This window comes from Propithecus coquereli, unplaced genomic scaffold, assembly GCF_000956105.1.
Source record: "Propithecus coquereli isolate 6110/MARCELLA unplaced genomic scaffold, Pcoq_1.0 Scaffold249, whole genome shotgun sequence".
In the NCBI taxonomy this organism is placed as follows: Eukaryota; Metazoa; Chordata; class Mammalia; order Primates; family Indriidae; genus Propithecus; species Propithecus coquereli.
The window spans coordinates 2,757,484-2,774,624 of record NW_012148052.1 but is presented as its reverse complement, the minus strand read 5'-3'; the positions used below and the strand labels follow the sequence as shown (position 1 = coordinate 2,774,624).

Sequence of the window (17,141 nt, the reverse complement as noted above, 5' to 3'; positions counted from 1 at the left end):
AAAGGAGTGGTGAATAAATTAGAATCAGGATATGGAATGTAGAGAAATAGATTGCTTTAAGTTTAAATCCTTGTTCCTCTGCTCACTAGCTGGTGACATGGGCAACTTAACCTTCCAAGCCTTGGACTTTTTGTCTATAAAATGATGGTAATGTATACGAAACAGTTTATTTCGAGTAAATGCCTAGTATGTAATAAGGGATTTGTAAATCTGTGGCAATTATTTCTTTGTGTTCCCAGCGTTTAGAATGATGCCTGGCACAGAATAATTGCTTAGCAAATTGTTTACTGATGTAAACAGTGGGATTTACTCTTAGTTATTTTACATGGTATTCTTTTGAATATTTACTATGTGCCAGCATTGTAGTAATCACTTTATATTATCTTACTTCATTTTTGTAACAATCTTAGGAGAAAAATCTAATATTATCACTACTATTATCATTTTTCTGATGAAGAAACAGGTTTAGAGGAGTTAAGAACTTGTCATTGTAGTGAAGCTGGGGTCAAAGGCATTCAGAGTCCAACTCTAAAACTATGGTTTTAGCCACTGCATTTTACACCACTCTGCCGTATGATCCTGCCTGTTTTCTTCTTCTTCTTCTTCTTCTTCTTTTTCTTTTTTTGTAGACATAGGGGGTCTTGCTGTGGTTGCCCAGGATAGTTTCAAATTCCTGGCCTCAAGCCTCCCCATGTTCTAGGATTACAGGTGGGAGCCACCGCACCCAGCAATCCTGCTTTTCTTGCTCATGTTATTTAGACATTTCATTTCCCCCTCTCCGATAAAAGAATTATCTTGTATGTACTAATCTTTTATCACATATGACCGGTCTTCTTCCTGATTTTTGACTAGTTTCCGAGAACTTGCTACCATAGAACAATTTTCTGATTTCTGTTGTTTTTCCATGGAATCAATTTCTGAGATTCAGTACATCTGTTACTGTAAAGTACTAAATTCTTTCAGGAGGAAATGTAGAGGATCATTTATTTTAGCTTTGGGGTTTTAAAAAAACGCAAGTGTTCATGATACATGAAGTCTCTTAAATTGAATTTAATCTCAGATTCATTTCTATACCTGTGTTTCCTCTTGCCCCTATTTATTTAAACCCTATCCTTTCTACACAGCTTAACACTATTCTTTTTTTAATCCTTCAGTGACCTTATTTATCTTGAATTTCTTTGGATTCATGTACATTTATTGTTTGTACATTTGGCACATAAATAAGCTCCTTGGGAGTTAGGGTCTGCTTTAATAGGCAGTGCTTTGTAAAGCTGTATCCTCTATAAATATTCATGGTTGTTCATTGTTATAGCAGCTAAGCTAGTCCTTTGCATGTTGAGGCAAGAAGTTATCTAAATGTAACTTACATCAAGAAAGATTTAAGATAAAATGTAAGAATTCTCTAAATTAGCCTCTTTGAGAAGCTAAAATACCTTATAGCAAAAGTTATGTAACATTTCTGTATAAGAAAAATGTAACTTTTTCTTTTTTTTTTTAATAGGCAAAAGATGCTGGTCTTGGGGTGTCAATTTTACTATGTGTCAGAGCTCTTCAACTCAGATCAAGTGAGGATGAGGAGATGAAGGCATCAGTTTGTAAAACAATCGCCTGTCTTCTACCAGGAGATTTAGAAGTTAGACGAGCCTGTCAACTTACAGAATTCTTAATTGAACCCAGTTTGGATGGATTTAATATGTTGGAAGATCTGTATTTGCAACCAGATCAAAAATTTGATGAAGAAAATGCACCAGTTCCGAATTCTCTTCGATGTGAGCTCTTACTAGCTTTAAAAGCCCACTGGCCTTTTGATCCTGAATTTTGGGACTGGAAAACTTTAAAACGACACTGCCACCAACTTCTAGGACAAGAAGCCTCAGATTCTGATGATGATTTAAGTGGCTATGAAATGTCTATTAATGACACAGATGTTTTAGAGTCAATCCTCAGTGACTATGATGAAGGTAAAGAAGATAAACAATATAGAAGAAGAGATTTGACAGATCAACATAAGGAGAAAAGAGACAAAAAACCCATTGGCTCTTCTGAAAGATATCAGAGGTGGCTTCAATATAAGTTTTTCTGTTTGTTATGTAAACGGGAATATATAGAGGCCAGGATTCTTCATCATTCTAAGATGCATATGGAAGACGGGATTTATACCTGTCCAGTTTGTATTAAAAAATTCAAGAGAAAAGAAATGTTTGTTCCTCATGTGATGGAACATGTTAAAATGCCACCAAGCAGAAGGGACCGCTCTAAAAAGAAATTACTGTTAAAAGGCTCTCAAAAGGGTATTTGTCCCAAGAGCCCCTCTGCAACCCCAGAGCAGAATCATTCATTGAATGAACAAGCCAAAGGAGAATCTCATGAATATGTCACATTCAGCAAATTAGAAGATTGCCACCTGCAAGACAGAGATTTGTACCCATGTCCTGGTACAGACTGTTCCCGTGTATTTAAGCAATTTAAATACTTAAGTGTGCATCTTAAAGCTGAACACCAAAATAATGATGAAAATGCCAAGCACTACTTGGATATGAAAAATAGAAGAGAGAAGTGTACTTACTGTCGACGACATTTCATGTCTGCTTTTCACCTGCGAGAGCATGAACAAGTGCATTGTGGTCCTCAGCCTTATATGTGTGTATCTATAGATTGCTATGCTAGGTTTGGATCAGTAAATGAACTACTTAACCATAAACAAAAACATGGTGATCTGCGTTATAAATGTGAATTAAACGGCTGTAATATTGTTTTCAGTGACTTGGGACAGCTTTACCACCATGAAGCACAACACTTTAGGGATGCATCTTACACGTGCAACTTTCTTGGCTGTAAAAAGTTCTATTATTCCAAAATTGAATACCAGAATCACCTCTCAATGCATAATGTTGAAAGTTCAAATGGAGATATAAAGAAACCAGTGAAACTTGAGGAGTCTGCAGCAGGTGAAAAGCAAGATTGTGTTGATCAGCCCCATCTACTTGACCAAACTGATAAATCACATTTACCTGAGGATCTTCTCTTCTGTGCAGAATCAGCTACTACTCAAATAGATACAGAAACTGCAGAAAACCTGAAAGAAAACAGTGACAGTAATTCTAGTGATCAGTTAAGTCATAGCTCTTCAGCTTCAATGAATGAAGAGTTGATTGACACACTAGATCACTCTGAAACCATGCAGGATATATTATTATCTCATGAGAAAGTCTTTGTGCCCTCCAGTTTAAAAGAAAAATGTTCTAATGTGGCAGTTTGTTTTGATGGTACTAAGTTTACCTGTGGTTTTGATGGCTGTGGTTCCACATACAAAAATGCAAGAGGAATGCAGAAACATCTACGGAAAGTTCATCCATACCATTTCAAACCCAAAAAGATAAAGACAAAAGATGTCTTGCCTTGTTTGGGTAATGAACATAATCAAACAACTGAAAAGTTTGATGCAGAAACAAAACCCAGTTCAGATACAAATAGTGACTCCCCAGATGAAAGTCTAGATCACAATATTCATACTAAATGTAAACGAGAACATCAAGGTTATTCCTCAGAAGCCTCCGTTTGTGCTTCTAAAAGACCATGTACAGAGGATACCATGTTGGAACTTCTGTTACGCTTGAAACATTTAAGCTTGAAAAACTCAATAACACATGGATCTTTCTCAGGGTCATTGCAGGGGTACCCATCCAGTGGTGCTAAGTCTCTTCAATCAGTTTCATCTACTATCTCAGACCTTAATTTTCAGAATCAAGATGAAAATATGCCAAGTCAGTACCTTGCACAGTTGGCGGCTAAGCCTTTTTTCTGTGAGCTTCAAGGATGCAAATATGAATTTGTGACCAGAGAGGCTTTGTTAATGCATTATCTTAAAAAGCATAATTATTCAAAAGAAAAAGTCCTTCAGTTAACCATGTTTCAACATCGGTATTCTCCATTCCAGTGTCATATTTGCCAAAGGTCATTTACGAGAAAAACACACCTTAGGATTCATTATAAAAACAAACATCAAATTGGCAGTGACAGAGCAACTCACAGACTATTAGATAATGAAAAATGTGATCATGAAGGCCCATGCTCAGTAGAAAGGTTGAAAGGTGATTGTTCTGCAGAACTTGGAGGTGATCCCAACAGTAACTCTGATAAGCCACACTGTCATTCTAAAAAGGATGAATGCAGTTCAGAAACAGATTTGGAGTCATCTTGTGAAGAAACAGAAAGTAAAACATCAGATATTTCATCACCAATAGGTAGCCATAGAGAAGAACAAGAAGGAAGAGAGGGAAGAGGTAGCAGGCGAACTGTTGCTAAAGGAAATCTGTGCTATATTTTGAATAAATACCACAAACCATTCCATTGTATCCATAAAACTTGCAACTCCTCATTCACCAATTTAAAAGGCTTGATTCGCCATTACCGAACTGTACATCAGTACAACAAAGAACAGTTATGTTTAGAAAAAGACAAAGCAAGAACCAAAAGGGAACTTGTCAAATGTAAAAAGATATTTGCTTGCAAATATAAGGAATGTAACAAACGCTTCCTGTGCTCCAAAGCTCTGGCTAAGCACTGTAGTGACTCTCATAACCTAGACCATATTGAAGAGCCTAAAGTACTTTCTGAAGCTGAATCTGTGGCAAGGTTTTCTTGTAACCAGCCTCAGTGCCCTGCTGTTTTTTATACATTCAACAAGTTGAAGCACCACTTGATGGAACAGCATAATATTGAAGGAGAAATACATTCAGATTATGAAATTCATTGTGATCTCAACGGCTGTGGCCAGATTTTCACCCATCGCAGTAATTACTCCCAACATGTATATTACCGACATAAGGACTATTACGATGATCTCTTTAGAAGTCAGAAAGTAACAAATGAAAGACTACTAAGGAGTGAGAAGGTATGTCAAACAGCTCATACTCAAGGGCATGAACATCAGACTACCAGGAGATCATTTAATGCTAAGACTAAAAAATGTGGCTTAATCAAAGAAAAGAAAGCTCCAATTAGTTTTAAAACAAGAGCTGAAGCCCTACATATGTGTGTGGAGCAGTCTGAACACACACAGTACCCCTGCATGGTTCAAGGTTGCTTATCTGTGGTGAAGTTAGAGAGCAGCATAGTGAGGCATTACAAACGTACCCATCAGATGAGTAGTGCCTACTTAGAGCAACAGATGGAGAACCTTGTTGTTTGTGTTAAGTATGGTACCAAAATTAAGGAGGAACCCCCTTCTGAAACAGATCCCTGTATAAAGAAAGAAGAAAATAGAAGCTGTGAATCCGAGCACACAAAGCACAGCCATTCACCAGGCGACAGTAGTGCACCCCGCCAGAACACTGATTCCTCTCATCCAGGTGAAAGGGATGGAGGTCAGAAAGGGTGTATGGAAAGCCGCCCAGTATTTGATGCAAATACTCTGCTCTACCGGGGAACTTTGAAATGTAACCATAGTTCAGAAACCACTTCTTTGGAACAATGTAATATAGTTCAGCCTCCTCCTTGTAAAATAGAAAATTCCATACCTAATCCCAGTGGAAATGAAAGTGGGTCTTATTTCACAAGTTTCCAGCTGCCCTTACCAAGGATCAAAGACTCAGAAAGTGGGCAGCATAGTTCAGGGCAAGAAAACATTGTAAAAAATTCAACCCATGTTCCAAAAGAGAATTTTAGGAAGCATTCACAGCCCAGGTCATTTGATTTGAAGACTTACAAACCTATGGGATTTGAATCTTCATTTCTGAAATTTATTCAGGAAAGTGAAGAGAAAGAAGATGATTTTGATGATTGGGAGCCTACAGAGCACTTAACATTAAGTAATTCTTCACAGCCCAGTAATGACTTAACGGGGAATGTTATGGCAAATAATATGGTGAATGACAATGACCCTGAAGTTGACATACCTCATTCTTCCAGTGACTCTACAATTCATGAGAACCTGACTGCAATCCCACCTTTGATAGTAGCAGAAACAACAACAGTTCCTTCCTTGGAAAACCTAAGGGTCATATTGGACAAAGCATTAACAGACTGTGGAGAGCTTGCCTTAAAACAGCTTCATTATCTTCGGCCAGTGGTTGTTCTTGAAAGATCTAAGTTTTCCACACCAATTTTAGACTTGTTTCCAACAAAAAAGACAGATGAGCTTTGTGTAGGAAGTTCCTAAATAGCAATTTTGTTTTAGAAATAGACTGGCTCCAACGCTGCAACATGGGGACAATTGCCAACTCGAACAAAGGCTGAGACCCAGCCACACCGTTGTTTAGGGTAGAATAGGCTGTGTATTTACATGAATGTATAATATCTATGTCAGCAGTATTGGCTGAGTCCATTAGCTCTCCAGTTGGTTTATTGATTGGGTTTTTTTGTTTATTAAAAAACAGAAATGGAACTGTACTCTTGTTTGGTGCTAATTAATACATCAAAATATACTGGGGCTTCCTTTTTCAAATTAAGTGTGCATGATTGTATATGAAACAAATACTAAGGTCCCAGGGTGGGAGGGCTAGGGAAAGGGATATGGAGTTCTTACTTGACTTGAATGTGCACCTGAGGGTGCTTTGTGTAATATATTGTATACTACAGCATCTTATATTTTTTGAGTTGAGTTTCAATAAATTACAATTTTTCACCCATTTCTTGTTTACTCATAATGAGTTTTCATGCCACGTGTAAACTGGAATTGCACTTATTTTCTGACATGTGTAGTCGTATTTTACCCCAGTAATTTTTCATTTCTTATTAAACCATTCAGATGAAGGGGTCTTTTTTTAATAGCTATTAAAATTTTTGTGGAAGAAAATTCTGAGATTGAGTAATTAGCTCTGGGAGTCAAGATTGCTCCCAAAGGAGGATATCCAGAAGTTGGGCAGGCAGAAAGGAAAGGGTATGCCAAGCAAAATATGCAGGGGATTGCAAATGCGGAGGCACGAAGGCATGTTTCCAGGGAACTACAAATAATATGCTGACAGTAAAAGGGGAGCAATAGATAGGGGTGAAGTAATTGCAGAGAGATTGGCAGGAACCAAACCGTGAACACTAGGAGTTTGGACTTGAGTCTATAGACAGCTGAGAGCCTTTGAAGGATGTTAAAGTAACACATTCAAATTTTAATTTATAGATCGCTTGAAACGTGGAGTGTGATTTTAAGAGCTGAGAGTGGAAATAGTATATAAGACTGTCGAAGTAATTGAGGCAAACTTGAGGGTCTGTACTGACACTTGGAGCAGAAGGCAGAGTAGATGAAATCAAGGAGACAGGATTGTCGGGGCTTGGGGAGTGAAGAAAAGGACTTGAAACCTAAAGATTAGGTAGTGATGCAGTCAGTTAAGGCGGAATACAAAAGGAGGAATGGGTATTTGGGAAGAGGATGAAAAGCCAAGACGAGTTTGGTTTTTGGATGTGTTGAGTTTCAGTGGACTGTGGGACATTTTTGTTTAATAACAGGGATAGCAATATGTTCTTATAAATACAGTAGCTTTATTGTCTGTTCCTTGTGAAGTTTTCAACCACTTTCATTAGCTAGCAATGAAATGACTCAAACACACAGTTGACATTTCTTTCTCATCCCTGCGGTTAGGATTTCAAAAGTTCCAGACACTTTCATTCTCTACTTTTACCCAGAATTTTCTGGTTTCATTGTCGTCCCCCCCCCCCATTTTCATGAGCATATGTGTGAAAGAGGTGGGGAATTGTGGAAAAGGAAGATTTTGATTACTTTTCCTAGGGGCATTCTATTCCCAATCTGTCCTGCCTCAGTCCCAGATTGCCTACTTCTTTGTTGTTTTTTTGTTTGTTTGTTTTGTTGGGTTTTTTTTTTTTAAGACAGTGGCATCATCATAGCTTACTGCAACCTCAGACTCCTGGGCTTAAGCAATCCTCCTGCCTCAGCCTCTCAGGTAGCTGGGACTACAGGCTCTAGCCACCACACCTGGCTAATTTTTTCTGGGTTTTTTTGGTAGAGACAGAGTCTCCCTCTTGCTTAGGCTGGTCTTGAACTCCTGGCTTTAAGCAATCCTCCCAGAGTGCTAGAATTATAGGTGTGAGCTACCACATTGGGCAAGATTGCCTACTTCTGAGCTGAGCTGCCAAGGACATAGTCTCGGGGGGCATAATCATTCACCAACTGTATAAGTACACATGTATTTAAAAACATACAGTTCCAGGTGCTTTGGGAGACACAAATACAAAGTAAATTTTCAAGGCCTTCATGGAGCTTTAACAAAAGGTGAAGGAGGGCTGGGGTAGCTCAGAACATTGTTACTCAAAGCGTGGTAGCGGCCAGCAGGTTGGGCATCACCTAGGAGTTTGTTGAAAATGAAGAATTTCAGGCCCCACTCCAGACCCTACTGGACCAAAATCTACATTTTATAATAGTAAGATCTGTGGATGAATCATACATAGGCACAGAAAAGTTCTAGAAGCACTGGCCTGGAATACAAAGTGGGAAGTACTATGAGAATTCAGGATAATTATGCTTTTTAGCACTTCACGTAAAATTATCTTGAGTTTTCATAATCCCATGAAGCAGGTGCTGTTATTATCCTTATTTGACAGATAAAGAACTTGAGATAGAGATGGAAGTGTCTTGCCTTGCTGACACAAATAGAGATTGAGCCCAGTTTCCAATCTCTTCTGACTAGATGAAAATCAGGGAGGGGCACTTAATGTGAAGGAATAACATGAAAAATTGCAGGTGGTATTTGAAGTACCAAAAATACCACAGTTCTGCAAACTAAATGTATTGTTTTTGAAAGCAAATAGTGGGCCAGTCATGGTGGCTCATGCCTGTAATCCCAGCACTTTGGGAGTTCATGGCAAGAGGATTGCTTGAGGCCAGGAGTTCGAGACCAGCCAACATACCCCATCACTGCTGAAAAAAGGAAAAAAGAAAGTGAATAGTGGGAAATAAGATTCGAAGTGTAAGTAAAAGCCAAGTCATGCAGCTCCAACTCCATAATCTTACATTCATTGTTAACATTTCTTCATTGAATATAGAAATGGAAAACTGGTGCATTTTGTTTCTGTGAATAACTTGTAACCTATGAAAAAGTCAAATTTTCTTCCTTTCTGAAAGAAAGTTCTAAAAGTCAGAAAAGTTGCTTTTCCCCACCTCCCACCCCAAAGTAAACTGATACTTCCTGGTTTGATGCTACTGATTTATACCATATTATGTAGAGCTGGGTCTAGAAAGTGGCTTACACTGCTCTGGCCTGCTTGGTTTACACTTGCAATAGTGGACTCTGACAGGCCAGGCGTGGTGGCTCACGCCTGTAATCCTAGCACTCTGGGAGGCCGAGGCCAGCAGATTGTTTGAGCTCAGGAGTTCGAGACCAGCCTGAGCAAGAGTGAGACCCCGTCTCTACTAAAAAAAATAGAAATTATCTGGACAACTAAAAATATATAGAAAAAATTAGCCGGGCATGGTGGCACATGCCTGTAGTCCCAGCTACTCAGGAGGCTCAGGCAGTAGGATCGCTTGAGCCCAGGAGTTTGAGAGCTAGGCCTACGCCACGGCACTCACTCTAGCCCGGGCAACAGAGTGAGACTCTGTCTCAAAAAAAAAAAAAAAACAGTGGACTCTGACAGACTGCCTTTGGAGGTCTGAATCACTTCGAGGAAGGTAACCAGGACAGTTAGGAGATTTTAAAACTTGTCAACATGTATTTGGCAGGTTTAGCCTGGAAAAGAGGACCAGAGACATAGGAAAGCTATCTGAATGTTAATAAGAAGCCGAATATTTACTAAGCACATACCATGTGCTAGCCTCTGGGTGATAAGAATGTTGAACAAGACTAACTTAAGTTTCCTGCATCATGGAGATTTAGAGTCTAGTAGGGAAGACAGACAAAACACTACAAATAATTAGTTAAGTAAAAGTGATAGGAAAAAAGCACTATGAGATGGGGACCCAAAAAAAGACAGGAAAAGCTTCCTTGAGGATGATATTTAAACTGAAACTGGAAAAATCGGTAGAAGTTAGTCAGGCAATAGCTGGGTGCAGTGGTGCGTACTCGTAGTCCCAGCTGCTTGGGAGGCTGAGGCAGAAGGATCACTTGAGCCCAGGAGTTTGAGGCTGTAGTGCATAATGATCGTACCTATGAATAGCCACTGCACTCCAGCCTGCACACACACACACACACACACACACAAATCCAGGCAGAGGGTAATCCAATTATTTGCAGAGGCTTTGTGGTAGAGCAGCTTTGTGTGTTGGTGACATTGAGAAGACTGCTGTAGCTGGAATTGAGAGAATAAATGGGAGAGGGAAGGGAGGGAAGGTTGGATAGGTAAGCAGGGACCAGGTGCAGGTATTTTTGTGCCCTATAACCATGTTCTAGATTTTGAATTTTGTTTAAAAGGCAACAGAGGACCTATTGAAGGCTTGAAAAGTAGGCATTGCATACATCATTAAGTACTAACCGTGTGATGTGGAAAACTACGGAGTGGAAGTGACTGAGTGACAGATGGCTGGATGGCTGGATAGATGGATGGATGACACTCTTGAAGCTGAGCTGAGATGCCTGCCACAGACAGTGATAAATTCTTCATCACTGGAGCTGTTTGGGTGTCCAAGAGAGGAGTCAAAAAATAAATGGGTTTTTGGACTAGATTCTCTTTGAAGCATCTTATACTCTTGAGATTTACAATACCTTGTATGTGGTCATAAATTTCGCTACTAATAATAATGGCCCTTACCTATATGTACGGCATGGTTTTTTTACACAGATTATCAAATCTTCATTTCAGCTCTATGAAGTAGGAATTATTCTTTACAAATGAGTGTGTTAAGCTTTAGGTGAATAACTTGTCCAAAATACTAAGTAGAGCCAAAATTTAAACCCAGATCCATCACATTCCCAGTACTTACCTTAAAAGCTACTGCATACACTTATCTACACAAATATAATAGCCACTTGATGAATGAGCAGTTTTGGCTATAAAGATATTTACATTCATTTAAAAATACTTATTTTGCCTACTATGTGCCAAGCACTAGGGGTATAGTACTCAATAAAATGGACATGGTTCCTGTCTTCCTTGAGTTTACAATAGGGAAGACAGATATTAAACCAAAAATTGCACAAATAACTGTAATTGTCTTATGCTTTGAAAGTAGAGAATAAGGTACCATGTAACTCTTCACCTTATGTAATCTAGGGTAGGGAGTCTTGGGAAATAGTTTTCACAATCCTATCTTTCTCCAAAATATTTCTAGTTTTACCCATTCTTCAATGGTTTCTGACCTGTGCTTAAACGATTATAATCAAATCTCTAGTCTTATCTGAGTAACTTTTATTCCTTGCTAGAAATGATTCTGGCCATAGTCACTAGTGGACTATGGGTTTTACATTACCAGCAGTCATTCCTAAGTCAGTAAGTCATTTCACCCTAACATAAGTACTATATTTCCAACAGCATTCTAGACCCCATTTTCTGAATGTGCCCCTGACACATCAAGCAACATACCACACCTCCCTTTCCTGCAAGAACAAAATAGTTATTACTTCTCCAACAGACTTCTCTATTCCTGTTTTTTCACTCAGTCAACCAGAATGAACAAATTGGAACCTGTGGTGTCTGCCTTCCATATCTTAACCTTGTATAGCATCAGACTATTTAAAAAAAAAAATTGTTGTAATTGATCCTTTCTTTCCTTCCTTACTGTGCCCCTTCTTCTCTTGGTGTAAACTCTTTTGGATTCTTGCTGTCTTTGTAATCTGATCTCACAATTTAGAGTATATATACTTGTATGTGAACTATCTTTTTTCATGAATGCTTTCTGAGAACTGATCATACATTTTATTTTTATATCTTCATACTTCATTGATGAGTAGACAGATACTAGTCAGTAAATAATTCGTTCAATAACATGTCATATGAGTTACAGTGTAGCATGCTACTGTTTCCCAAGTGCTTAGAATTGATACCATTTGTTCCTAATACAAACCTTGTGAAGGCGGTGAAATCTCCATCTGCAAATAGATAAGCAGAGTGAGGCTCAAATATGTAGAATGCCTTCCCAAAGATCATAATTTCTAAACAATAGTGATATATGAAAGAGGAATGCTAGAAAATGATCCATTAGTAACCTCTTTCCATATTTACTAAGTAAACCACTCTATAAGAAACCCCTTTTTAAATCCTATCTCCTCAAATTTCTACTCCACCTCAACACACTTCAGTTTATCATTTGTCATGTGAAAACAGCTGCTGTTCATTTCATGGAATTGTTGGAAATACTCTGTATCTACACTGTTCACATGTGGTTATTTAAAATTAATTAAAATTGCAATGCAAAATACAATCCCTCTGCTACACTATCCACATTTCAAGTGACTGGTGGTTACCATATTGGAAAGGACAGATACGGAACATGTCATTGCAGAAAGTTGTATTGGATAATGCTGTGCTGGAGCTAGGACTAGCTGAAGACCAGAGAAAGCAATATGCATGAACTGAAAACCCAGGCCAGTGCCTGGTTAGTTTCGAGTGGGAAGACTGAGTGGGAATCAAGCTGATTTTTGGAACAGTGACATCACAAAGCACAGCTTTGTGGCGCCAGAACACCTAGGCTCCCAGGCCACTCCCCCTAACTCATATCTAGATTCCTGAAGCCTCTGCCCATGTAGTTCCTAGAGCTGCTGTCTTATTAAAATGCCACCATCTTCACCTTCACTTTCTACCTGGGACAGCCTCTTAGATTCTCTCTCTCTGAGCACAATATGGAATTGGATACAAGCAAATTTTCTGGGAGAGACAAGTGCGCCTCAGCAAACAAATCTGGGGATACTAGATAATCTTGCTCCGGCTGTGCAAACCATCCTGGGGATTTCCTTTCTGATCGTGTTGGGAATAGGATTATATACCTTATGGAAACGAAGTGTTCGATCCATTCAGGTTATACTCTTTTATTTCAAGAAATTTAAATAGTTATAAACTGAAATTTGATTAATTCTCATATTGCTGCCACCCAGTTTTAAGACCATGCAGACGAGCAAAGGTGAACTCTTGTCTTTTTAGTTGGTTGAAACTAGGTTATCCTTGAAAACCTTCACCAATTAGGTTTGGGGCATAAAAATGCTCTTGATCTCGATGGTCTGCTTACCTGTTATAATAAAATAGATCAAACAAGTTCATAACCTGAGAAAGCAGCTTTATTCTCTAATTTGATCACTTATTCATCTTTGAGTGCCTACTATGTTTATGGTATAGGCACTGTCATATAACTGGGATCTTGGGTATGGCCTTTCTGTTCTTACTATTCCATTGCTCTGTAACTGATAAGGAGGCATATGTATTCGTTAAGTCACCAAAATGTTTTCATTATTGTGTTTCAACAAGATAAGTCTCCATAAATATACAGGACCTCTTTTTGGGAATAGGAATTTAGCTGGCTGAGATTGTAAGAAACATTTAGGACTTACGTACTTCTGTTTAATCACCAATAATAATAGTTTATTTACAATATAGTCAAAGTGCTTTGAGAATCTCAATTCCATGAAATAGATGGAGGTTATTTTCACATGACAAATGAAGAAACTGAAGTGCATTGAGGTTCAGTAGAAATTTAAGGGCACAATTGAAGAGGGCTTTCTTAAAGAGTGATGAGTTTACTTAATGCAGAGGGAAGTTATTATTGGATCATTTTATAGCATTCGCTTATTTTCATATGTCACTATTGTTTAGGAGTCATGGTCACAGGCATTTTTCTGTCTTAACCTGTCAAAACTGCATAGGCCAAGCGAGGTGGCTCATTCCTGTAATCCCAGCACTTTGGGAGGCTGAGGCAGTAGGATCACTTGAGGCCAGAAGTTCAAGACCAGCCTAGGCAACAGAGTGCGATCTCAAAAAAACAAACCAACCAACGCCTTGCCCACCACCACCACTCCGACCCCCGCCACCTCCAATCCTGCACAGTAGCCAGGGCAGGGATCATCGGATTATCATCTCCATTTTGTAGGTGAGGGAACTTGGTTATCACCTGCCCAAGTTCACGTATTTTGTAAGAGCTGACAAAGCTGAGATTTAAATCCAGTTTTTAGTATTCCAAATTTAGTTCTCCAAAATCTCATTTAATGTAAACCAGCTGTCCTAAATCCTCAACAGGAATGTATATGTGTATACATATATGTACATATACATATGCACACATTTTAATTAGCTAATAGAATGTAAGGCAAGAAAACAAACTCTTATCTGAGTTTAGCTCAATCAGTAAGATGGGCTTGCAGCCCTCCAGACAGCTCAGCCAAGAAAAAGAGGTAGTATAAACAGAGTGGTTAATAGTGTAGGCCCTGAAGTCAGACTGCTTGGACTTAAATCTTTGTTGCACCACTTGCTCTGTGACCTGAGAGCTGTCACTTAACCTCTAAGCCCATTTCCTTATCTGTAAGATGGACTTGCTAGCAGCGCTTCCCTCATAGGGTTGTTGTCAGGATTAAAGGAGATATTGTATGTATAAAGTTTAACACATATTCAATATGTAGTGCTAGTTATTATAATAGGGAAAAAATGATTGGTTTTATTCTTATCCTGGCAGGAATCTGCCCTAGTATATACCTTAAAAAAAATTTTTTTTAACAGGGTCTCGCTATGCTGCCCAGGCTGGAGTGCAGTGGCTATTCACAGGTGCCATAATGGCACACTACAGCCTCAAACTGGCCTCAAGTGATCCTCCCATCTCCGCCTTACGAGTAGCTGGGACCACAGGTGTGCAATCAATGTGCCCAGCTCTGTCCTAGCATATTTTTAAAACTTTTCCATGACCAGGTAATCCAGAAGTATGCTTAGAAGTAAGAATTCCCGGATTCCAATCTGGCCTCTACTATATCCAATATATGACCTTGGACAATGACAGAGTCCAAACTGGAAGGTATATAAATAATTATCCATTTATGTTTTTTCTACATCGATAGGTCATGCATAGGCAAGGTAACTTCTAGCCCAGGATGTGGCAGACATTCAGCAAATGGTATCTATTATTATAGTCTTAATTAGTTAAATGCAAATAATAATCTCTGACCTGCATCTCTCTCCAGTTTGTGGTAAAAATCAAAGGATAAAATGGGTGTGAAAATGTTTTTTTAAATGGAAGGCTCGGCATCAGAATGAGGAATTATTGTTACTCTTACATTTTTGTTTTGTTTTGCATCTATAGTAAATTGTGGCATTTCACATGAATAAGCAAGTAACACTCAGCTTCTGTTGTTTCATTTTAGAAAACATTATTGTTTGTAATCACACTCTACAAAATTTACAAGAAAGGCGCAGATTTTTTTCAGGCTTTGCTAGCCAACCCAGAAGGGAGTGCTTTCCAACTTCAAGACAGTAATAATCTCTTCCTGTCCTTGGGTCTGCAAGAGAAAATTTTGAAAAAACTTCAGATGGTGGAAAACAAAGTAAAGGACCTGGAGGGGATGATTGTTGCCCAAAAACCATCTACAAAGAGGAATTGCTCCTCTGAGCCCTACTGCAGCTGCTCCGACTGCCAGAGTCCCTTGCCCACATCAGGGTTTACTTCCACATCTGAAATGTGATGGACTCCTGTCTTTTCCAGAAAGCACTGTTTCCCTCATGTGTGCAGTGATGTATCAATAAAGATAGAGAACTATATTGAAATGACCCGGCAAGGACTGGCTCTCTATTTAGTAGGGCAGATCTACTTTGGTGGGGTAATGTGAGGTTATAAGTGTGGGTAGTTAATAATGTCTCTGGGACTGTGGTGCTCGCTCAGCAGGCTAGAGATCATACGCAGCTGTATCAGAACGGAGAGTCAGACTGGAACCGAACAGGTGGGGAAAGAAGGAGGGTGGTCAAGGACATGGCCTTGAGGTCCATGCGGAAGGGGTTGGATTGGATATAATAAAAAGCAGGAAAGTGCTATTTGAGGGCTGTGCTATGGGCTGTCCTGTAGAAGTAGGCTGGCCCCTGTACTGGTCCTTGGCCTAAAAGTAAATATGTGTCCCAGGGGTCTCCTGCATTAATTACTCAAAGTTGGGCAATGGCTATGAAGTAGACTGACATAAAGGAGACTGTTTAATTTTACACAGCTTTTACTGATACCTATTGTACGCCAAGCATTGTAACAGTGCCTGGGACTCTGCCTCAGTACTTCAGGGGCATCAGTTTGGCTGGATGGACGGGTAATTTCAGAATGGGCAATTATAATACAGTGGGGTCCTATCATCTTGAACTGAAGTAAATTCTCCTTGACAGGGAGGAAAACATGGAGGCATTCTACTCAATGAATGTGTACCCAGATGAGTGACACAGAGAGAGAGAGAGAGAGAGAGAGGTGGCCTACTGCGAGATGGCAATAGATGGTTCTCTCAGCAGGTCTCAGATTCCACAAACCTTATAGTGTGTGCATTTTTGACACAATAAATGTGATTGTGGCCATTTGAAACACTTTGTAACCATTTGGCACCTAAGTGAAATATTTCTTTTGGTGAGCAAATAGTGATTTGTTGCCATTCTGGAGAAAAATTGGCTATGCTGCTCAGCAAGATACAATGTAGCAATCTCCCAAGTGACTTCTCCCCAAGGGATTTCCAAGGGTAATTTTGACCGTTTGTAATTTCTGCCTAGTGCCCTGGTGTTAAAATGCTACCCCTGTGTAAGATGAGACTTCGCTGTACAGTGTACCAAGTGCAAAAACAGGTGGGTGAATACAGGGTGGGGCCAGGAAAGGCTTTGCATTGAACTCTCCCATAAAGGATTACACAGGCAGACAATGAAATGGAAGGTATTCATTCCCCTTGGTGGGATCATCACGGAGGTATACATAAAAAGGATGGCTTAGCTGGTGTGGTGGTGCACACCTCTAGTCCCAGTTACTTGAAGGCTGAGGTGGGAGGATCACTTGAGCCCAGGAGTCCAAAGTTACAGTGAGCTATGATCGAGCCATGGCACTCCAGCCCAGGTGAGAGAGCAAGACCCTGTCTCTTAAAAAAAAAAAAAAAAATGGATGGTTTGCCTGGGGAACAAGGAGAGTTTTAGGGTGGCTGATACACCAACTATTTCCAAAGCTAGGATTAAAGATTTTGGCTTCAGGGCAAGACACACTAACCTCATCCTCAAATTAGCTTTAATTCATGATGTGTTGGACAGAACAGATGGAAGTTAACAATGGGCACTGTCTAATG

At 39.4% G+C, this 17,141-nt stretch overlaps 2 protein-coding genes across 2 annotated transcripts in view; both read left to right on the top strand.

Annotated features, from left to right (window-relative positions):
• RLF (rearranged L-myc fusion) overlaps positions 1–6,629 on the top strand; it is a 76,547-nt gene extending 69,918 nt beyond the window's left edge. The window contains exon 8 of the mRNA XM_012646775.1: positions 1,502–6,629. Coding sequence (XP_012502229.1) covers positions 1,502–6,160 — 4,659 coding nt within the window. The 3' untranslated portion in view covers positions 6,161–6,629. The remainder of the gene's footprint in view (positions 1–1,501) is intronic.
• A 5,937-nt stretch (positions 6,630–12,566) lies between these two features.
• TMCO2 (transmembrane and coiled-coil domains 2) lies at positions 12,567–15,615 on the top strand. The gene is made up of 2 exons (XM_012646689.1): positions 12,567–12,894; positions 15,216–15,615. Exons 1-2 carry the CDS (start codon positions 12,652–12,654, stop codon positions 15,531–15,533), a joined length of 561 nt encoding a protein of 186 aa, XP_012502143.1. The 5' UTR covers positions 12,567–12,651; the 3' UTR covers positions 15,534–15,615.
• Positions 15,616–17,141: the final 1,526 nt, after the last annotated feature.

Excerpts from the sequence above, each read along its gene's own strand:
- TMCO2 (XM_012646689.1), top strand. The coding sequence starts at position 12,652 with ATGCCACCATCTTCACCTTCACTTTCTACCTGGGACAGCCTCTTAGAT. Across the intron at positions 12,895-15,215 it reads GAAGTGTTCGATCCATTCAG|AAAACATTATTGTTTGTAAT; the intron begins GTTATACTCTTT and ends GTTTCATTTTAG.